Consider the following 23,410-nt stretch of genomic DNA (forward strand, 5'->3'; position numbering starts at 1 on the left):
TCTACATATCAATGATCTATCTATCTATCTTCCCACCACGCTACAGATAGAAATTTCTATTGGTTTTATCTTTAATAAACACTAGACAACATTGTTCGGTGACTTTTCATTTGGTAATCAGTCTTGCAAATCTTCCCATGTAGATCTACCTTAATTCTTTTAATCTCTGTCTATGAATATATGAATATATATGAATATACTATGAATATATCATTCTTATAGTCATTTGTCTATTGTTGAGCAGTTATGTTATTTTTACTTTGTCAAATCATCACTCGCTCTCCTTTGGATTGCTTCTGAACTTTAACACCTTCTTTGGAAATATCTCCCTGTCCACAGCCACCTTTTAAAAATAATATATATTCCCCCACAGCTTGTGTTGTTTGCTGTTGTTGTTTTATGTTTACCTCTCGTAACTGATATTCACCTGTGCTAGGCTGTGAGACAGGGATGTGTTATTCTCCCCTGGTGCTCAGTGTCGCAGCACACCCGCTCCCAGGGTCTGAAGCTGCCTTACCGGGCGGGACTGGGGGCGTGAGGGTGGCATATGTACCTGCCCAGCTTCTCCACGTCGTCCACCGTCTCCGGCAGGGCGATGCCCTTGGTCTCAGGCAGAAGCATCACGAGGCCGCCGCACACGGAGGCCAGGACACCTGTGGGCAGGGGAGGGCATCACCACCAGGCTGCATGCTGCCCCGCGCCCCTCAGCTACTCCCCACCCCCCGGAAGCAGCGTGCTCACCCCCTCCACTGGCCCCGGCTGCGGCCCCTGTGACCCTCACCAGCTCTGCAGCTCTCCTTTGCCACGCTTTTTTACCCCCCACCCTGTGCAGCCCCAGCGCCCTGTACTCTTGGCGGGCATCGGCTCACTCACCCACCGGACAATTACTTACTGAGCACCGACTAAGTGCCAAGGCCTCAGAGAAGCCTGGTCTGCTCCCTGCTGGGAAAACAGGGGCCAGCGGAGAGGAGACCCTCAAGTCCTGTTCCCGAACCCGTGTCACCGCTTCCTCTCCCACTTACTCCTCACGCCAGGTGCACTGCCGGCCTGTCCCCTCGCCCAGGCCCGCCTCCCGTGTCTTTCCCAGGCTCCTCACTAGAGGGCGATCCTCCCAGCACCTGTCCCCCATGGCAACAGCAGGAAACACTCAAATCTTTCCCCGTTCAGGACCCCCCTGTCAACCTCACAGGATCCCCCTTTACTGGCCTCCCTCGTTCTGATCTCCAGGGTTGCAGTTTCTGAAACACCCCCTTCTCTATTTCCTGCACATCTATCCTCCCAGGAGCTGGTGAATGTCTGCCAACCGCTCCCCGGGAAAGCTACCCTGGTTTATGGCGCCTGCCAATTTCTGCGGTGTAAACACTCCCCCTTGGACAGTGCACACCACCGATGCCACGGCGCTGCCTGAGGCCCTGGGAGGAGACGTGCGGCAGCACACGCTCTGTAGGGTTTCCACCATAAAGGTACAAAGACATAAAAAGCCTCAGAACACAGACAGTACAGTAACTGCAAATGAGTTAGGAGCTGATGAGGGGTGTTTGTTGCATATCTTTTGCATACTGTAGGCACTTCAATGATCAATCCTGGCTGTGCCGGACAGCTGGCTCTCCCTGCGAGGGCAGGGCCCGGCTTCCAAGCGCCCCCAGTGCCCAGCTCCACCAGCGCGCCCTGCAGGCCAGGCACTGCCCGAATGCTGGGCTCTGAGACCACTCCGAACCAAGGGACCCTCCTTGCTCTTTCGTGCTGGCTACAGCCTCGGCGCTGAGCGTGAGGGTCAGACCCCAGGGAATATTTGCAACGTGCTTCTCCTGATCTCACTGCATCCAGTGGTGGAAGCTGGCTTCCTCCTGGCACGGCTGGGGTTTCTGTACTCGGCACGTGTTCGCGGGGACCCAGTGTGTTGGGGGCAATTGAAGCTGCTGAGCAGAAGGAAGGGGAGGGATGGGGGCGGGGAGGGTCCTCTCTCACTGAAGAGGGAGGAGGAAGCAAGTCCCAGAGAAGAGGCGGAACAGCACTGGAGAAGCCCTGGGGTGACTACTCCCAGGTCCTCGCCCCCCCCCCCCCCCCCCCCAGGCTGTGAGCCTGCCCCTCTGGAGTCTACAGAGCTTGGGGCAGGAAGGAGGCTGTGATCCCGGGCCATCAGGAGGGTAGTTAGCTGCGTGCGGGACCCAGGTCCTCTGCTCCTTGGGCATCGCATGCTCAGCCTCCTGAACGAATGGAGACACGATACTCACAGGTCCGGGACCTTTACCCACAGACCGGCTTTAGGCTGCTTTGGGACAGACCGTAGGCCCGGCTTGGTCTCAGGGGAATGACTGGTCCTTAATGATCCCCATACCATGTAAGAGTTCTGTTGTATCTGATGTTAACCCAGAACCTAACCACGGAGGAGTTCCGCTGGGCTCCTCAACACCGCACGGTCCTGTCGCCATAGAGAGGCCAGGGGCGCGGCGCACAGCCAGCCGCCGGCGGACGCTCTCACCGAAGATGATGAGCGGCAGGTCCAGCCAGACGGCCGCCAGGCGGAAGAGCAGGAAGGGCGCGATGATGCCGCCGAAGTCGCACAGCCCCGAGCAGAGCGAAACCCCGAAGTTCCTGCGGGGAAAACGGTTCCAGGCGGAAAACGGTGAACTGAATCCAAGAGGCGAAAACAGTCAGACAGACACTAGCTAAGATGCTGCCACGGTGTCCTGCATTTCTGTGCTTCTGATCTTTGAAAATGACCGCTCTCCGTGCTCCGGGCAAACCCTTCCATCTGACCACCCCCCTTACCCCCCCCCCCCCCCCCCCTGCAGCTGGGTGAGCACGGCCTGCGGGGCTGGGGGTGGGGGAGCCTTTGGGGCTGGAGGGCCGCATCCTCAGCAAGCAGCCCGCCCACCACTGCACAGCGAGCTGTGCCAGGCTCCCCTGCCCCCCCCTCAGGGCGGGAGCTGCACACCACGGCTGTCCCTCCCACAGCCGCTGGCTACTCCCCATTCAAGACGTGGACGGGGTCAGAGTGGAGCAGGGAGGCTGGTAAAGGCAGACCAACCCGCAGCCAAGCAAGCATGCGAGCAGGTTCTCTGATCCCAGCCTGGTGCCTTCCCACGCAGCCACGGTCGTGGGCGAAGGTGCGGGTGAGAGACTCTCCAGCCCCAGAACGTAGATGCAGGCACTGCCCGGAGCAGGCCGTCCCGGTGGCTGGGCGCGGCCACGGTCACCGAGCAGCGAGCTGAGGAAACTCCGTCCTGGCTCTAAGGTCATTCCAAACCTCCCGCAGAGCGATGCGGGAGAAGCCGGTCAGGTGTCCGGGTTACCGTAAGGTCGTCGGGTACAGCTCCGAGTTGACCAGGTAGACGATCTCGAAGGCCATGGTGATGCCCAGCCGCCCCAGCGTGGCCACCGTGGTCCGCAGCCAGGGCGTTCCTGCGGACGGGGGACGGGGGTGGGGGGGGCAGGTGAGGGCCGAGCTCTGGGGCAGGCGCATGAGGCAATGGACGGCGTTCGCCTCCTGTCCCCGCAGCCCTGAGCCCTGGCTAATTCCTGGCACAAACGATGCTGCCTTCTAGGACTGAAGCCGAATGCCAGCACCATCCCCCGCCCTTTCAGTCCGCTGGCTCCTCTGAGAACGCGATCTGAGAGCCACGTCGGCAGCCGCTGCGCTGAAAATGGGGCTCCGAGCTGCGTCTGCAGAGAGGCCTCGCCCACGGCCATGGTTGGAGGGCCCCCCCCCCCCGCGCCCTCTGCTGCTCGGACCCTCAGTATGACATCAGACCGGCCACCCGCACGGTGCCCTTGGCTTCGGGCCGGCACGGCCTGGAGGGCTGGGCCTTGGGAAAGGGGCATCGACACCGTGTCCCTGGCTTGGCCACCGTGTCTTCCTCATCCCCGGCCTCGCCGCTTTCCCCGAGGAAGCCCCCGGGAGAGCCAGCCCTCAGTCCCAGCTGTTCCTTCACTGGCAAACACAGCGCACGATCCACGCTCCTCTGGTCCACGAGGAAACTAGTGAGAAACGCCCGTTCTCTGCTAGCGAAGAGCAGTCAACAAATAACAAAACGCTAAACCAGCCCTGGCCAGTGTGGCTCAGTGGACAGGGTGTCAGCCTGTAGACTGAAAGGTCCTGGGTTGGTTTCCGGTCAGGGCACATGCCCCAGCTGCAGGCTCGAACCCCAGGAGGGGGCGTGCAAGAGGCAGCCGATCAATGGTTCCCTCTCACCACTGATGCTTCTCTCTCTCCCTCTCCCTTCTTTTCTGGAATCAATAAAAAACATGTTTTGCAAAAAGCTAAACCCATTAAATGAAGCAGGTGTCCAGAGGGCACGCAGAGGGAGGGATGGCCAGGAGCCCAGGCCGTGGCTGGAGGCCCCGTGTATGGGGTTTAGATGGCGCCCTGGCCGGCGGCCGGTGCCCTGGGCGCTCCCCCCGGGGGAGGTTCGGGGGGCAGTCACCGGGGCTCCCGCACCCCGGCCGTCAGCAGTGTCCTGGCCGCTCTGCTCGCACGGAGCAGGGGGAACATGCATGTCACTCGGGCTCGGGTTCCCTGGGAGCCAGCGGGGCGGGCACTCCGCCCCTGCCCTCGCTGAGCAGGCAGGCGCTGCCAGGCTCGGAGCAGAATGCGGGACCGTGCCCGGACTCCCCGGCCCCCGCCGTCGGCAGCCTCACCGCTCTCAGGCAACGAAGAAGAATGTGCCAGGGGACGTGGAAATAACCTGATTATCCGTGAGGCTCTTAGGCTACGGGCGTTTCCTCAATGGGTCCCATTGACAACTTCAATGCAAATTACGTTCACAGCAGAGGCCAGCACAGTCTGCTGGGAAGAATCAGACATCAAATAACAGCGCGTGCGCGTGCACACACACACACACACACACACACACACACGCGCGCGCGTGCACACACACACATGCGCGTGTGCACACACACACACATGCGCGTGCACACACACACATGCGCGTGCACACACACACACGCACGCGCGCGCACGTGCACACACAGCATGAAAATCATCCAGTCCGTTCGGAAAATCATTCAGAAAACGCTGTGAAGTTGCCGCCCTGGAGGAGAGGAGGGTGACCTTAACCTGAAGACCCTGAGCTCACGCCCAGCGCAGAGGCCAGCACTTAGCGGCCCTCCCCGGGGACGGGGTGCTGTTGGAACGCCTTACAGACGTCCCAGAGGCACGGGGCTGTTTGTCGACTGAAGAATAAAAGGAAAACAATGCGCCCTAACCGGTGTGGCTCAGTGGTAGAGCGTCGGCCTGCGGACTGAAAGGTCCGGGGTTCGATTCCGGTCAAGGGCATGTACCTTGGTTGCAGGCACATCCCCAGTAGGGGGTGTGCAAGAGGCAGCTGATCGATGATTCTCTCTCATCAATATTTCTAACTCTCTATCCCTCTCTTCTCCTCTCTGTAAAAAAAATCAATAATATATATATATTGCGGGCACACCACCCCTACTGGGGATGTGCCCACAACCAAGGTACATGCCCTTGACCGGAATCGAACCCTGGACCTTTCAGTCCGCAAGCCGACGCTCTATCCACTGAGCCAAACTGGTCTCGGCAAAATATATATATTTAAAAAAAAAGACTGACTTAAAGTGCTGGGTTTTTTTGGCCATCCTGAATAAACTCAAAGTAAAGGGACGAGGGCGGACAGAGAGAGCTCCTTATTTCTCAGAAATGTGTGAGTCTCGGAGGAGGACAGGGACAGCCAGAAAGACTAGCTCTTTTCCCACCACGTCACGGCGCAGACCCTGACGGGTGCGCGGGGCGGGAGAGCCGGCTGAGCTGTTCTCGGTGGGTCCCGGCCTCCCTGCTCCCTGGGCCCTGCAGAGCCCCGCACCGACACCCTCCCAGCAGCCCTGGGTGGGGAGCTGCTCCCGGGCAAAGCGCATCGCGGCGGAGGGGCCACTGCATCGCTCCTCCCCCTCACCTCACCGCAGCAAACACGTCACCCCGATTCTGCGGCGACCGGAATGCCAGGGTGGTCTCAGGGAGCTCCATTTCCAAACGAAACCCCAAACCCTGCAGCCAGATGCCCAGGACATTCCCGATCCGCCCCCTGCCGCGTCACCTGCCCTGGCCGCACTCCCCCCGCCCCCGGGGCAGGAACGGCGTCCTTCTGGCTCCCGGTTCTCGTTTGGCGACGACAGTGGATACTAAACAGCCACGTATTGGCCAATAGCTCATCGAGAGGCCCCAGCCCAGTGTAATGAGGTGAATAGTGTCCCCCAAAATTCACGCCAGCCCCAAACCTCAGGATGGGGCCTTGTTTGGAAACAGGGTCTTTGCAGATGTCACAGTGAAGACAGAGACGCTGAGAGAAGGTCGTGTGCAGGTGGAGGCAGAGACAGGACCCAGGTCAGCTACGCTGGCCAGCGCAGGAGCGGGAGAGAGGCAGGGCCGGGCTCCCGGAACCTCCAGCCTCCGGCAGAAGGACCCGCCGGCCGGCACCACCGGAGCCGGAGAGGAGGGAGGCCCTCAGGGGAGCCGGGGAGCCTGCCCGCCGCCCCTCCGCCCTCCGTCCAGGCTCCAGGACGTGAGAACCGTCTCTGGGAATGTGTCCGCTCGGAGGACAGGGCAGTGGGCCAGGCCTCCTGTGGTCACCGGCCAGGCCAGTGACGCAGGCCCGTCCCTCTCCGTCCCTCTGCTCCGACGCGGGCGCTGTCACTGTGCCCACAGAGGTCTGTCCGGTGCTGGGGACGCACACACCCCCATGTGGTCACTGACCCCCTCCGTGGCAGTCTGGACGGCTCTGGCTCCCGCCGCATGGTCCAGCCTCTCCCGGTCCGGCTCTGCCACCCGCCCGCTCCCACACACACAGACGTGACAGGCTGCTCGCACACGGACACCCCCAGAGAGCGCCCTCCTCTGTCCACGCCGGCGGGGCCCCGGGGCAGAGGTCACTGGGCGGGGTCACCTGCAGGCTCTTTACCCGGCATCAGTTCCCGGGAGGTTTAGCCCTGAGGTCATGCTCTCCCCTCCAGGCCCGACTGCCCCCCCCCCACCAATCCACGCTCTCAGTGCCCGCCCCCCACCAAGTCGTTGTCCAAACGGCTGCGGCTACAGGAGGCCACCCTCTTCTTCCTTCCACTCCTCCCCTTCCTCCTCCCCCAAAGCCCACAGGACCAGACACAGGCTTGTCAAAGGTGATCGAAGGTAAACTACAGCCCTGGCCGGTGTGCTCAGTGGTTAGAGCACCGGCATTCACACCGAAGGGTCACAGGTTGGATTCCCAGTCAAGGGCATGTGCCTGGTTGGCAGGTTCAATCCCTGGCTCTGGTCAGGGTGTGTGTGTGGAAGGCAACCAACCAGAGTGTCTCTCTCACATCAATGGCTCTCTCTCTCTTTCCCCCTCCCTCCCTTCGACTCTCTCCAAAAATCAATGGGGAAATATCCTCCAGTGAGGATCAACCAAAAGAAGAAACAAGTAACTGTCACGGAAGTGGCCCCGCACCCAGATCGGACCCGCGGTGGTGTTCCCGCTCCTGGCCGCGGTGGGCGTGGCGGACACTGACCTTCCGGCAGGAACGCGGTGACCAGGCACGCCACGCCGGCCAGGAGGTTGCTGGCGGCGAAGGGGAGGCGGCGTCCGAAGCGCTCGATGGTGAGGAGGATGAGGAGGGCGCCGGGCAGCTCCACCACGCCGGACAGGAAGAAGTCCATGTAGAGGTTGCCGCCCACGATGCCCAGGCGCATGACCAGGCCCTGGTACACCACGGCGCTGGTGAACCTGCGGGCGGGCGGGGAGAGCGGGGAGTGAGGGCGCCGCCCGCGGGGAGGGGCTGTGAATTTGACACGGGCTTCGGAATGCGTCACGGGCCACACTTACCACGCAAACATAAGGATTAGGGTGCACTTCCTCATTTGGGGAGTTCTCACCAGATCTAAAAAGGATGGGTTACTAACTTCCTCATCGGACACAGTGATCTACACGAGAGAAGCAGAGTTTAGTAGCAGTGGACAGCAGGTACCCTCCCATCCCAGCTCTGCCATTGGCCGGGTCAGGGCCCCCGAACTGACCAGCTCCCGCTGACCCGGGCCTCGCACGACTGCATCTTAAAACCCGAGGTCCTCCAGGGCAGGGGTCGGCAAACTCATTAGTCAGCAGAGCCAAATAGCAACAGGACAACGACTGGAATTTCTTTGGAGAGCCGAATTTTTTAAACTTAAACTTCTTCTAATGCCACTTCTTCAACACAGACTCGCCCAGGCCGTGGTATTTTGTGGAAGAGCCACACTCCAGGGGCCAGAGAGCCTCGTGCGGCTCTCGAGCCGCGGTTTGCCGACCACGGCTCTGGGAAAACTCACAGATGTGCGGCTGCTCCGCGGAGAACCCGGTCTTAGCTGACACCAGCAGGCTGTGTGCTAAGGCGCTTCCAGCAAACGGGGGATGAAAGGGGTGTTCGTGACTCAAATACCGGGCCGAGTTCATGAACATCAAATGGGAGGAAATGGGCATAAAAGCGGGCAAAGCAGGTGGGCACCAAACAAGCGTTTATGCCCATTAAAGCCTGGACCTTCCTGAGGACAAATGAGCTGGAGCAACGTGAAGTGCAAGGGCCTGCGTGGCACCGACGGTGCCCTTTTGCTTCCGTCTGTCCAGCATCTTTCTGGCTCAGAAAAACTCAGCTCCTCCCTTCTCTGGCCACCCAAGAAGCTGGTCTCTTCTTCCATGCAATGAGCAAGGCGGCTGTGGGCCCCCCGTGCGGCAGGCGTGCTAAAGCAAAGCCCAACAGCATCTCCCCCAGAACCACAGCTGCTTCCGAAGGAGCCAGAACCCAACCCCCGGAGTGACCGGGTTTCACATGTACACGAGCTCGCAGAGTCTGCAACCTCTGCTCTGAGCGCCCTCAGACCTCCCGGTGCTGGAACCACAGGCCGAGTGCCCGGGCCATGTCCAGACCTGCTGTCTGTCCACCTCAGCTCCAGATCTGGCCCAGACTGAGTGGAAATGGGGGCAAATTCCCCCGAGTCTTTGAGCCCAAAGCCCCTCTACCAGCAGCCACGGGAACTTGAGTCCATTTGCACCGAGAGGAAAGGGTCTGCTCTAAATATCAAACTCCGCGGACGGTCACCAAAGCTGAATCCTCCTGCTATGCTCGCTCCAGGGAAAGGCAAACGCTCACAAAAGACCGCACACGCGCGCACGCACACACACACACGCACACACACGCACACACGCCTTCAGATCGCTGTGCCTTCCTAAGTCCTTCCAAATGTTCCTTCCACACCAGGGCACACCCTTGTCATGTGCTCACATCTCTTAAAAGGAAACATGGCCTGAGCTGATAGAAAGCAATGAGTCACAGTGTAATAGCACGTCTCCCCCTCAGTTACATGATGATGACATGTCTTAAAATCAACAGTGTCTTAGCGTCCGTGAACAGTGGTAGCTTCCGTGACCCTGCGGGGAAGGACTGCCAGTTGACTCTACCACCCATCTTCCCTTCTCCCTTTTGACAGCAGACGCCCCTGGGTTTCAGCTGGGCGCACAGCTGCCCCGCTGCCGGCCTCTCTCCCTGGGGTGGCCCGGGGACGAGGACCTTAGCCCTGAGGTGGGAGCCGAGGGCACAGGTTCGGGGTCCCGTGCTTTCAAAAGGAACGGGCTCGCCCCTCCCTCTCTGCCTTCCTCTTCCTCACGGAGAGAAGAAGATGCCGGTGGGCCTGCCTCAGCCTGAGTCCTCTCACAGGTGATGGGGAGACCAGACAAACGGGCCCTGGGTCCCGGGGGACTCAGTGTACTCGGCTGCCCTGCAGAGCTGGGCTCCTCCCTCTGGGTGCCCACGCTCACACGTTCTCTCTCTCTTGTCGCTGTTTTCTGGGCCTCTGTTCCCTAACACAGCGCCTATGAGACGCTCAGGGGACTCGGGAGGACCTCTCACAGCCTCCACCAGGAGAGAGCAGTGTAAGGACGAAGCCGCCCGCCAGCGGAGTGGAGAGGAGAGCACCATGGCTTGAGGGTGTTAAGACCGTGTCTGGCCGACTCAGAACCCTCCTGTAATGTGAGCGTTCTCGATACCCACCAGGCAAGGTGCTTATTGTCCAAGTCTGATTCCGCTGCTTTCCCGCCACGTGTGGCCAAAAAGCAGAACTACCGGGAGAACTTGGTCCAGAACAAGGCTTTCACCACCAAAGATGGTAGGCAAAGTGATTTTGCATTGGATGAAATAATTGCTTTGGGACTCTCATCCATCCTGTAAAAGTATTCGGGGTGGGTCCTCATTTCAAACGTGGAAGATTTAACAGCACGCAGTCACATGATCGCTGCTCTTCCCTTAACGCACAGGCCGGCTGCCTCGGTCTATCCTCCCGGGGGAGCGTGAAGAGCCGATGAACGTGAAGGTCACGGGGCCGCAGCACCAGCTCGCCTGTCCGGGGACCGCGAGGATTAACAGTCCTGCCAGGCGAGTGAGACTCCGGCCAGCTGAAGCACACATCCAGCTGGCCCGCGCCTCCCCCGCAGTGACGCACACGCCCTGCAACACGACCCACTTTCTGGGCGTCCAGGGCCTCGGGAGCCAGAGCTGCGTCTCGCGCGGCCTCCGGCCAGGAGCGGCTTGGCAGCGCCGGGCCGGCAGCCGCGGCCGTGACCCCTCGCCTCCATTCTGAGAGGAACCGCACTTCCCATCGCCAGAGGGCTGCCGGATTCCGCCCCGTCCACGTCAGACACTCAGAGAGTAGAGATGTTACATCGAGTTATTACAGGTCCTTTTAGATTCACTTCACCGAGACGCAACTTACATGCGGTGGAATTCAGCAGTTAAGTGTTTGCCTGCATGAGCCTGGCACTTGTGTAGAGTCGTGTAACCGCCGCCAGCCTCGCCTGACATGGGCCTTTTCCAGAACCTAAAACATCTCCTGCTGGCCCTTTGCGGGCGATCCTCTCCCCGCACCCCCGCCCCAGCGACCCCTCCTCTGCTCTCTACCACCACAGCCGGGCTTTTCTAGAACACCACAGAAAGGCGCCGTATGGCATGTGTCCTTGGGCCCCACATGGCATTGCATCATGCCACATTCACGCCTCCGGAGTGGGGTGTGCCCACTCACTCTCTGCCTTGCCCTGCAGGGATGCTCTGGGCAGTATTTGTGTGTTTGGAGGCTGGTTGCCTAGTAACGGCCCTGTCCCGCAAGGCCTTGCTCGGGCTCTGCGGCACACGCTGGCTCCCTCCTCCCGATTCACGGAGCTGGCTCCCGCTGGCCCTGCCTGGCGCCCGGCAGCCCTGCCTCTGCCAAGACGTTGGTCTTAGGTCAGCAGTGATGCTCCCGGGCTGAGCGAGCCTCACTCCTCGCCCCCTGACGAACGCCGCTCTGTTCACACGTCTTCCTGGGCCTCTCTGAGATGTTTCTCTGAGCTGACATTTTAGTGAAAGCTGCCAGGGGAGAGGAAGATGCTATAGACGGCGGTCTGTCCCGGCGGGGTGCTCCTGATGGGGGCAGGGTTCTGCTGATAAAAGACAGCCCCTGAGGTCAGGCCAGAGACATGCTGTTCCCCTTTTTACTTTTTCCTCTTTTCACTTTAAAAAACATGCCCTTGCGTCTATTGGGGTGGCACTGGTTAATAAAGTTATACAGAGTTAGCACACAATTCTATTGTACCTCGTCTGCATATTGGACTGAGTGTTCACTCCCTGAGCCCGCAGCCAGGTCTCCTCCGTCACCGCGGACCCTCTCTGTGCTCTCCTACCTGCCCCCGCCCCTCTCCTCTGCTAAGCGCCACCTCGCTGTCTGTGTCTGTGAGTTTGGGGGTTCTTTTGGTTAATCCCTTCCCCTTTCTCACCCAGCCTCCCCTACCCCTCGGCAGCGGTCAGTCTGGTCTCTGTATCTGTGAGTCTGTTTCCTCACTCTATGAGCCTCGGTTCGCTCCCTGCGGGGGGATTTTGGCGATCACCGGACACCAAGAGGCAGACTCCCCAGGGCCTGCTGGGCAGGGAGAGGACCGGGCAGGGGCTGCCTGGCTGGCCCGCAGTGTCCTGGGGTCGTTCTCAACAGGCGGGTTTTCTGTCTGTTCCACGTTCCCCAGAAAAAGGCGAGGGCCACTGAGGGGGGACGGGTCTGTTCTCGGCCTCACCCGTAGTTTAGTTGCAGCCATCATTTGAATTGAAAAGCATTCATCTTCCTAAGTCAGTGTCTTGAAAACGGAAGCCTGTGTTCTTAATGACTTTTTCCTTTAAGAGAGCTCTGGGATGGGGCTCGTTAGCACTGTTTTCCCAATAGTTTTGGTTCCCACCCCGTTCCTGGGTGTGATAGGATCGCACTTCTCCGTCCCCGGTGACTGGGTGAGGCCACCTCCCGAGTCCACCAAGAGGCTGTGAGCATTTAAATGCTGCAGCAAGACACTGCCAGTTCGGGGGGTCTGGGCAGTGGGGGCCCAGACAGGCCCTGCACCAGGGAGGAGCCCAACCCAGCCACGTGGCACCGACAGGAGTCAGTCCTTAGTTGTGACACACACGCCCAGCTTATCCTGAGTGAAAAAAACTGTGGCTTTCTCAAGTTTATTTTAAAACCCTCTGGTCCACACCTGTTTCTTGATAGGAATGCATTACTCTGAGTATGAAGGTTCCCTTTTGAAGTAATTGGACTAAAACTATTTGATTTACATTTAGGAAAATTGCAATTTTTGGATTTTGTCTGTTTCTTAGAACTAGTCAGTCGTTCAGATGAAATCACACCAGTGAAACTCCCAGGAGAAAGTGAGGGCGAGGTCTCCGCATTTACAGCGGACACGGACATGGACCGGAAACAGGAGCCCCAGGCCAGCCGGAGCTCAGAGCTCAGAGTGTAAGCCGGGCTCACAGAGTGAAAAATTAACAAAGCAAATTTCAGCCCCCGAGTCGGATCTAAGGAAGGCATGGGAGGGCCTAGAAATCATCGTCTCTTTTCACATTTATGATGTGTGCTCAAACACATCACCTCCATTTGAGAGGTACGGAGGGCAGGCTTTGTCTCAAAGACGAATTCTCATTGTTTAAGAAGAAACATTTGATTATCTTAGGGGAACATTCAGGCTTTTAATACATATATTATTATATAATACACACACACACATACACGGATTCTTGCACATTGGAAGGAAATTAATTAGAAGAAATATTTTAATATTGCTATTTGCATCTTGTTAATGAAAAGAAAATAGGATTCTATTAAATCTATCTACCTACTCCAGGACATCTGTGAGGATCAAATGAGAGGAGGCAGGGAAAACGCTTCACAAACATTTGGTTAAACTGTAAAATGTTTGCACCTGGCTGTAAAGCAAGTCCGTTCCTGAACTGAAGAAACTACAAGGAGCCTAGTTGCTAGGGAGAGGAAGCCAGGCATTGCTATGTGACGTCATCACCCGGCGCCCACAGCCACCGTTTCTGGGCTGGGCTGGGCTGGGCTGGGGGCTGCATGTTGAGCCGTGGGGTCTTGGCAGCGTTGGCTGCGATTTGCTGGGGTATCACTCTAGGGTGGTGGCAGGCCTGTGTCTCACTTGGGGGAGCTGAGTGTTGGTTGGTCAGTGCCAGCTCCACAGCGCTATTTATTTATTTATTTTTAATATATTTTATTGATTTTGTACAGAGAGGAAGGGAGAGAGATAGAGAGTTAGAAACATCCATGAGAGAGAGTCATCGACCAGCTGCCTCTTGCACACCCCCTACTGGGGTTATGCCCTCGACCAAGGTACATGCCCTTGACCAGAATTGAACCCGGGACCCTTCAGTCCCCAAGCCGATGCTCTATCCATTGAGCCAAACCGGTTTCGGCTTTTATTTATTTATTTATTTATTTATTTATTATTATTATTATTTTTTGTTGCCGTTTATTTTTAAATGGCCAGTGTGCATCCTGGCAGCTCCTATGTTCAGCGTCTGCCCCTGGTGGTCAGTGCATGTCATGCTACCAGTCAGATGGACAGACACCAGACACTTAGCCATATATTATTATATATAATTGATTTCAGAGAGAAAAGAAGAGGGAGAGATAGAAACCTCAATGATGAGAGAGATTCATTGATCATCCATCTCCTGCCCAGCCCCTCCTGGGAACCAGCCGGCCTCCTGGGCATGCGCTCTCACCGGGAATCAACCATGACCTCCTGGTTCAACCACTGAGCTGCGTCAGCCGGGCCTGATGTTCAGGCTTTGAATAGTACTTCCATTTTGTTTCAGAGATGACCAGTGAGAGAACAAAGTCCAGAATCAGGAAGTGTGCATTAGAGGGTAAGGATTTGGGGTGCTTACTAGCAAAAATATATCCCTCTTTTATGGCAACAGTGTGAGGACGCCTGGCTAGTGGTTGTACATGAATCTGAGCTCTCAATGCTCTGGGTGGCTTATTGCCTGTGTCTGCGGCCACTGGGGCAGCTCAGGTAAGCTGCCTCCCCCCGTACCACGGGCCACCTGTACGACAGGCCACCTGTCCCTCACCCCAGCCCCGAGTCTGTTTCAGCTGCGATGCTTAGGCTCCTTAACCACAGTCCGGTGCGAGGTGGTGAGCTGATTTAGACCCAGAAATGGGAATTGATACGGGATGAATCTGTTTGTTAGATGGTGCTCAGAAACTAACTCAGGAGCGAGACGGATAAGAGTGGGTCCCTCCCTCACGCTCAGAACAGGGTGCACTCTGGAGGGACTAAAGGTGCCGGGGACCTACACCAGCCCTGAGCGTGACAGTCAGAGCCCGAAGCTCAGAGCAGAATCGCTGTGGTCTTGGACTCAGGGCATCACTTACATAAAACCCACAAAGCATTCCACAGGTGACAGCACACACTGGTTGGACGTCACCAGGTCAGTTTAAGGATTTGGGGCCAATTAAATAAAACAGGCAATGGCGCTGGGCAGTTAGCATGGGAGGGAGGATGCTTGCCACACCTGAAACCAACAGGGGATGGGCAATATCAGGGGAGACCCTACACCTGGGAGGGGACAAAGCGAATTCAATGAGCCCGAGTCCAGGACATCCAATACACATGGCACAGTCACAGCGCAAAGACGCTGACTCCCCAGGAAGCAGACAGGCGGCAGGCTGTGCGAAGCCAGGAGCTGCAGGGGACCCAGGTGGGTGGGCGGAGGGGACACGCAGGGACGCAGGCAGAAAGCCGCGTGGCCTTGCTCGGGCGCTGAGCTGGCGGGCATCCCGGGCCCAGCAGCCCCGCTCGTGGGCATCGCCCTCCAGGGGACCTCGGAGCGCTTCTGAGCCAGCTGGCCGGGCTTCGTTTTATTTTTCCAGGGAAGGAGGGTCTAGCTCATGCCCATCTAGCCCTGGTGCCTTTCACACCGTCGTCCTGGGTGGGACCTCAAACCGAAACAGGCGGCTCTCGGGCATTTCCTCGCTTACCATTCAGCATTTCCTCCTGTTCCACTGACAGGAAAGCATCTGGTCCACCTGGGGGACGCACACGCTTTCCCCGCTCCAGCCCACGTCTCCTGGGCACGTGACTTCATGAAGAAAGGCCATGCCCTGGCGGGTGGGGGGCCAGGCGGCAGTGCCGTCCGGTAACAGCCGCCCTGGACCAGGAGTCACGCCCTCGAGCCGGACACAGGGGCTCTGGAAGCGCCGGGAGGCTCCCACACAGAGCCAGTGTGTTCCCATCCATTCAGAGGAGCCGTGTTCCCGCATTCACCCCCGCAGGGAAGCGCAGTAATTTGGATCGCACATTCCGGGGTGGACAACAGCACAGGCGGGGAGGAAGGCACGGAACAGAACGCTGAGAAAGCGGCCGTCTTCCTTTCTCGCACACACAGAGGGGGGCGCTCCCTCAGCAAAGGCCAAGGAAGCGAACTTCGGGTACAGCTGGCGACAGAGCTCAGACCATCCGCGCGGGCATGCGCGCCCTCCCACAGGACGGAGCCGGAGCAGGGCCGTCTGCAGGCTGTGCCTTTGGTCCCAGGTTTGCACCGGGACTCGGGCCAGGACAGGAGGCAGGGAGGCCCGGGCCCTGCAGGGCAAGGGTCAGCCTTCAAGAAGGAAAGCGGGGGAGCCCGTGACCCCGGGCTAATTATGTAACTAATTAAAGAGGAATGAGGTGGCCCTGAAGGTCACTAGGCAGGGCTTGGAGCTTGGCCCTGGGTCAAAGCCCTTGGCCCTGCCTGTGGGGTGGTGGCGCCTCAGGTCTCAGAGCAGGGAGTGAGGCGGGGGGGGGAGGAGAAAGAGAGAGGGAAGGAGGGAATATGAGAGGAGGGACTGACCTGTTCCCCCCAGGCGGGAGGCCTGTGCAGGGAGGGGACCCTCCCGGCTTCTCCTGGAGAATGGCACCAACATTAGGAAAGAGGGCGCAGCACTGAGCTTTGAGACAAGGAACGAGCAAGACGCAAGCTGGGGTCCTGCTTTGGAGAGAAGAACAGGCAGAAGACAGGCGGGGCCAGGCCCAGTCTAGCAGGCCAAGGTAGATGCAATAAAGAGGATCGAGCCAGCAACCATGTGCCCTGCCTGGGAATCAAACCATGACCTTCTAGTTCATAGGCCGATGCTCAACCACTGAGCTATGCTGGCCGGGCTCTCTGAACCTTTTGAAATAAATTCCATGCAGACAGTTTTCAAGTCCCAAGACTGAGATGATAATTGCACACAACATCGGCAGAGACAGCACAGTGCATCGTGGGACCAAAGTATCACACAGCCTTCCCGGCCTGAAAGCCAGGGTCCTGGTGGGTTCCCTTTCAGGAGAACAGAAACTGTGTTTACCAAAATCCCCCTTTGTCGGAAACAGACATTCCACGCTGGAAAGTCCCTCTGTGTCCATATTGTTGTTTGTGTGACAATCCATTAACTACAGACGACATGGTTGGAGGTCTCCCTGGTAACCAAGGAACTCTATTGAGGTTTGAGTCTTCTCCATTTTGGAACCATATCAAAGGGTGGGATCATGTACATTGAGGATGATCCCTTTGGGATCAGAAAGCTCACATGTCAGTTCTTATTTTTTAATCTTTACCTGAGGATACTGAATTTTTAGAGAGAGATAGGAACATCAATGTGAGAGAGAAACATGGATCGGTTGCCTCCCTTACCTGTCCTGACCAGGGATTGAGCCCACAACCTGGGTATGTGTCCTGACCAGGAATGGGACTCTAACATTTTCATGTAAGAGACAATACTCCAACCGATTGGGCCACCCACACAGGGCTCAAATGTCAGTTCATGATGTCACCTAACCATGTCGCCATGGAAACTGCCCCTGAGCACGTTTATGTAAGAATGAGTGAGCACATTTATGTAAGAATGAGTGTAACATCTGGTACAAACATTTCTCTACTTATGACTGACTTAGGATTTTTTGACTTTATGAGGATGCAAAAGTGATATACACAATAAATTATTATAAAACAGGTTTTGTGTCAAATAATTTTTCCAACTGTAGGGCAATGTAAGTGTTCTGACCACATGTAAGGTAGGCCAGGCTAAGCGGTAATATTCAGGAGGTTATGTGTTTTAAATGCATTTCTGACTAATGATATTTTCAACCTATGATGGCTTATCAAGACACGACCCTGTTGTAGGTTGAGCAACATCTGTACTTGTTTTAAGAATCTGTAAATTAGCTATGAACAATGAACTGTAATGGAATATCATAAAAAAATAAGGAAATCACGATCATGCTTTCTTATTTTTGGGGTCAACAGAGCACAACAATATCACTAATAAATACGGACATATTCAGGTCTGTAGTACTAGAGGCTCTTTGTTAGCTAGAGTTGTAACATACAGTTTTCCACTGGCACATTCCATACAAACACAAGTGGCGGAGGAATGTAGGGGAGAGGTGGGGATCTTTAAAATAAGGGCCTTTAAAAGAATGAAAACAAAACTGCTGCTAAGTTACTCCTACAGCTAGTCCTCCGGTTGTGTAATCCAGATCAATGGCTGTTTGGTCAATGTACTGGTTGACTACGGATAAATGATGCTGCATAACAAGCATCAACCTTAGCGGCACAAAGTAACGAGCATTCCCTTAGCCAGCACGTTTGGGGGCTGGCTGGGAGACCGCTGAGCTGGGTTTGGGGGAGCTTTGCCGGAACAGCTCGGTCTCCTCTGGGGCCAGTGAGAGAGCTGGGAATATTCTTCTCACTGCGACGGCTGAAGTGCAGAGGTCAAAGCCAAACACACAAGCCCATTTCAAGATCCTGTGTCACATCTGATGACCCACCATTGGCCAAAGCAACCACATGACCACACCCAAGGTCAACGGACAGGAGGTTCACTCCATCCACCGTGGGAACTCAGCAAATTCCATCGCCATGCCCGACATCAAAGGAGCCAGGGAATATTTCCGCCCAATGGAAAGGAGGGGGATGTGAATATTTCAAACAATAATGTAACCTTCCACAATCCCAGGTCATCCAGATAACTGAAAACATGTTGAGTCACTAAACTCTCCTCTGGCAATTGAACAAGGTGTGTAAGCGAATCCTCCTCCCACGTTGGGTAACTACCTAGAGTTTCACATTCCACTCCTCCTTCGATTCTTTCCCGTTTTCCTATGGAACTTCCTATGAGCTCAACCCACTTGCCTTGCTTGCATTGCTTTTTTTAGAAAGAAGAAGGGAGAGGGGCAGTGAGAAACATCAACATGAGAAAGAAACATTGATCGGCTGCCTCCTGCACACCCCTTACTGGAGATCAATTCTGCAACCCAAGTATGTGCCCCGACCGGGAATCGAACTGGTGACCTCTTCTTGGTTCATGGATCAATGCTCAACCACTGAGCCACACCAGCTGGGCTGCCCTGGTTTTCGATTTGAGGCTTTTCTTTGCTGTGAACCATCGTTGCACTATCGGTATATCCAGAGAGCCTGACATTCGGATCACCTGCATGGCTACCTGCTGCTGTCTCTTCACCAGTCGGCAGCCAGCCAGGAACTTTGGCAAATGAAAGCCGAGAGGTCAGTGAGCCAAAGAGCCAGGGGTGGTTCCCCCAAGAAAAGAGTGACGTCCGTGTGAAATACAACAGGTATGGTTTATGGGACAGCCACTCTCAGAATCATCGACCTGGCTGAATGTTGGATCGAATCCAACACTGCCCAATTTCGTCTGCTAAAATAAAAGACGAAGATCAGCCTTGAGAAGCTGCTGAGCAGATAAAACCAGTGTTATCACACAGACAACGCTTTACTTAGAGTATCCTGCAAGGCTAACTTGACCTGAGTCACTTCTTGCTTATCCCTCTGGGGATTATAAACAAGACGTGAACTGCTTTCTGAGGTTGATCCGCCATAACTACCGACCGATTCCCTGTCATTTTAGAAAACATAATATTCTAACCCTGTGGTCAGCAAACTGCGGCTCGCGAGCCACAGGTGGCTCTTTGGACCCTTGAGTGTGGCTCTTCCACAAAATACCACCTGCTTGCTACCTGGGCGAGTCTGTTTTGAAGAAGTGGTGTTAGAAGAAGTTTACGTGTAAAACATGTGGCTCTCGAAAGAAATTTCAATCGTTGCACTGTTGATATTTGGCTCTGTTGACGAATGAGCTTGCCGACCCCTGGCCTAACCCCGCACTGCGAAGCACAGTCACGGACACGGGCAGCCGTTACTGGAGTCACGGAAGGGAGTGGCCTTCTCACTATCTAAGCTGCTTTCCGACAATGTGCCGGAGCCTCTTTTCGTGTGGACTTGAGGGCCCCCTCTGGCAGCGTCTTACTAACGGCTGCCTGTGATTGGTCAGTCATTACTGATTACTGAAGTGAGGCATCTGCTTTTCTTTGGTTACTTCTGATCTTTCCGCATTTCCCGTGTCTTCCTTCCCTTCACTAAAGCCCAGTGGGTCATAGTCCCAGTGTGTAGTGAACTGAGGGTGTCTTCTGTAGTATGGACCATCCTGGGGTCACTTTAGCTAGTCCTCCAGTACCCCTACACCAAACCAGGACTCCTGGCGCCAGCGATGGAACAGGCTGCGCTGGGAGGTCCGCAGGGCTCTGTGACGAGGGGAGCACGGAGCTGCGCCCTCTAGGCCAGCTCTGCACCACACTGAGAGGATCTCTGTGTGCACATGGATTCCAAGTAGCCAGTGCGTCCATGGGAGTGGCCTGGACTGGACACTCTCAGGATTGCTACAGCCGCTGCCCTGGGACCGCCCCCTGGCCTCAGTAATTCTCATGATAACCGGGACATGCCGGGCAATGTGTGTTTTCAAAACTTTGATTCAGCGCTTACATAGGCTTCGCTTTGGGATGACACGTGCCATGTCTTCAGGATACTTCTGGACAGAGAGCAAAAATACTAATTGGCTCATAAGACTGAGTACAAATGACCGCACATCGGAGCCAGCTGTGCAGACCGCTAGCTAGTGTGTGCAGAGAAGCTGAGCAGGAATACCCAGCTTAACTGCTCCAAGAGCAACAGGATCGACTGGTCTTAGCTGCTAACCGACAATGTTGTATCTCTACTGTGTCCTTGTGATCTGTGAGCCTCAGACCCATCAGTCATCTGCTCCCAACAGGGCCCCTGGTCACTGGAATCCTCGTAATCACAGTCCACTGCTCGCAGCCTAATGTGAGGGCGAAAAGAGACAGCGGAAACCCAGATACACTGAGCAAGCTCCGGGGTCGGAGAGGCGGGGCGAAAACCAGAAAAACCTCCAGTTTCACCAGAACGCTCTATCAAAACCCACCAGAGGCCACGAAGAAAGCCATGTTCCAACCTCATGTTCTTGAAGGGTTGCGACCAAGCTTCATAGCCCCCCTCCAATTCTTCTCTGACTCCTTTCATAATAACCCTCCTGTTACTCCACATTCACTACGTCTCTGCAGCTCGGCATGGCCACCTGTTTATCTGCTGTCCCCGAGTTATTCTGGGGTGCTCCCATCACACGTGTCTTCAACTGCACATCAGGCCTTCCTGAAACAAGTCATGAGCTTTTAATCCCCCCAATTCTCTTAGAGCAGCGATATGGGGGTACCCAAAAGCCTTAGCTGGAGGAAGCAAAGAAGACGGAAGGAAGAGAGTGATGGAAGGAGGAGGAAGCAGGAGGGGGACAAGGCAGGGCGGCCAGCATGTGTACTTCCAAAGGCTGAAGAATTACGTCCTGATTCAAGCTCTGGTTCACATACACAGTGCTTCTGAGACTGAAGGCAAAGACACACCTTCGGACTAACCTGAATGTCCAGGAGAAATTTATAGTTTGTTCAATGACGGTGAATGAAGGAGTCATACAATGGGGCCATACAGCCGGCCGAGTACAGTAATGCAAGCAGCCTGGCACCTCGATGTGAGTGGGGACGGAATGACCAGTGAACCCCAACGCAACACTATTCACTTCATAAACGTGTCTGCTTTACCGCACCTTCTGACCCTCGCCCCGGTTTTCGATTTCTATAGCCAAACTAAGCATGACCCAGAGGTCTGGCAACGAATCCACCCACGTCAGCCACGGCTGTGTCCGGGCGGATACAGTACCTCCGAGCAGCTGGGCGACAGGTACCGCCCGTTGCACTTGGCGATGCTTCGCAGGATCTTCAGGGCCTCGTCGCCTCTCTTCCGCGTCACCAGCCAGCGGGGCGACTCGGGGACCACCCTGGAGGGAGGAGGCATTTCTGAGTTACAAGCAGGAACTTCTATGACACGAGTTTCCCTATCAAGACGGGTCTTTCCGCTCGATGCCAACGTAGGAGAATCTTCGAGCTGAGAAGGTTCTCCAAACCACAGGTGGTCTTTGCCGGTTTATTGGGGAAGGAAAAGACGCTCACTCGGTAGCAGGATCCTGGCTCACCGTACTCAGGGTTACATATTACACGGCTCTGGCAAGACCGGCACCTCTGGGGTCCAGGGTCCTCCGTTACGCATGGAAAGAGCTGGGGTGTAGTGAGCATTCGGGACACGGTTAAAACCCCAAATTATGTAAACGGATTTGCCCACGGATTAACGTGAGAGGAATGACTGAAATAGGTTCACTCCACCCAGAGTCCAATGCACAGACCTGCAGCTTTCTGTGATGTTTCTCACGCTCTTAACATTCTCTTACTCCTCAGGGAATCTCTGAGCAATGTAATTTGCTTCACAGAATATGCAGAGGAGCAAATCAATGTCGTTGCATTTATTTCGTGTTGAAATACTTGCTGGCAGATATGTGGGTTTGTGGTGTTTTTTTTTCCTTTTTTGCCTTGCAGTTTTCATGGAGATGTTACAAAATAAAATATAATTTGTGTTTTGCTATTTCATTAATTTAGTTGAGTAACAACTATTAGTCAAATAATCAATAAATAACCTCTATAAATTTTCCAGTTCTCTAGAAATTCTCAACGCCCGTTGCCATTCGGAGATGTTAGCACCACCCCTGGATGGTTTCCATGGTCGCGTTGCCCTGGGATCTGCATGCATGAATAAGCATGGAGTAAGCATGCATTCAGTGATGACGAGCCACGTTACCAGTAATAGAGGAGGAAGAGGAAGTTGGGCAGCGTGATGGCCAGCTGGATGCCCTGCCAGTTGGGGATGAAGTAGGCGATTCCCGGGAGAATGATGATTCCCAGCGTGAAAAACATCTGAATCACGATCCCCACAATCCTCCTCTGCTTCGAACCCACGATTTCCGTCACTGAGGGGAGACAAGCACAGAGGCCTGGGGACCTCAACATCGGCTCCAATGCGGACAGACAGAGGCCGCACCTGCTGCACCGCCCGCGGAGCTCGAGGGCCACGGAGCGGGCGGCCAGACCGCCGGACAGCGTGCGGCCGTCACCCTCGGCCTCCCCGCTCCCCGGGAATACAAACCACGTGCGTGCGGGTTCTAGGCACGCCTCCATGAGGACTATTTGGGAAAGGCATTGTAATTATAATAGGAAAACAGAAGCATAACAGGCGGGTCGGGCTTTATCACTGCTCTCTAAAGAGATTAGGAATGTTAGACTCTACACATTTTTTACTACCACAGATAGTTCCTCTCAAACGATAACTCTCTCCACAGTGCTGGACATTTCATTTCTTTAAAAGTCCCTGGGGGCGAAACCGGTTTGGCTCCGTGGATAGAGCATCAGTCTGCAGAATGAAAGGTCCCAGGTTTGATTCCAGTCAAGGGCATGTATACCTTGGTTGCGGGCACATCCCCAGTGGGAGGTGTGCAGGAGGCAGCTGGTCGATGTTTCTCTCTCATCGATGTTTCTAGCTCTCTATCCCTCTCCCTTCCTCTCTGAAAAAAAAAAAAAAAAAAACCAAAAAAAAACCACAATAAAACAATAAATATATTTTTTAAAATCCCTGGGGATGGAGTGTGGTGGGTCCTGGCCAGTTAGCTCAATGGTTAGAGTGTTGGCCTGCAGACTAAAGGGTTACAATTCAATTCAGGTCAAGGGCACATGTACCTCGGGTGCAGGTTTTATGCCCAGCCCTGGTTGGGGCACATGAGAGACACAACCAATCAGTATGTTTCTCTCATGTTGATGTTTCTCTCTGTGTGTCTCTCTCCTTCCCTTCCACTCTCTCTAAACATCAATGAAAATATCCTTAGGCAAAG

At 55.5% G+C, this 23,410-nt stretch overlaps 1 protein-coding gene across 2 annotated transcripts in view; it reads right to left on the reverse strand.

Annotated features, from left to right (window-relative positions):
* The window catches only part of LOC118705878 (solute carrier family 22 member 3), a 48,676-nt gene that overhangs the window by 3,240 nt on the left and 22,026 nt on the right, over positions 1 to 23,410 (reverse strand). Inside the window, exons 4-10 of one of the 2 annotated variants that reach the window (XM_036415000.2) lie at positions 22,327 to 22,495; positions 21,358 to 21,475; positions 7,812 to 7,909; positions 7,498 to 7,712; positions 3,297 to 3,405; positions 2,483 to 2,595; positions 554 to 653 (exon numbers count right to left, since the gene is read on the reverse strand). In XM_036415000.2, coding sequence (XP_036270893.1) covers positions 554 to 653; positions 2,483 to 2,595; positions 3,297 to 3,405; positions 7,498 to 7,712; positions 7,812 to 7,909; positions 21,358 to 21,475; positions 22,327 to 22,495 — 922 coding nt within the window. The remainder of the gene's footprint in view (positions 1 to 553; positions 654 to 2,482; positions 2,596 to 3,296; positions 3,406 to 7,497; positions 7,713 to 7,811; positions 7,910 to 21,357; positions 21,476 to 22,326; positions 22,496 to 23,410) is intronic. The other variant, XR_006740049.1, reaches the window with a different exon arrangement.

Source organism: Pipistrellus kuhlii, unplaced genomic scaffold, assembly GCF_014108245.1.
Source record: "Pipistrellus kuhlii isolate mPipKuh1 unplaced genomic scaffold, mPipKuh1.p scaffold_m20_p_5, whole genome shotgun sequence".
NCBI classification, from domain to species: domain Eukaryota; kingdom Metazoa; phylum Chordata; class Mammalia; order Chiroptera; family Vespertilionidae; genus Pipistrellus; species Pipistrellus kuhlii.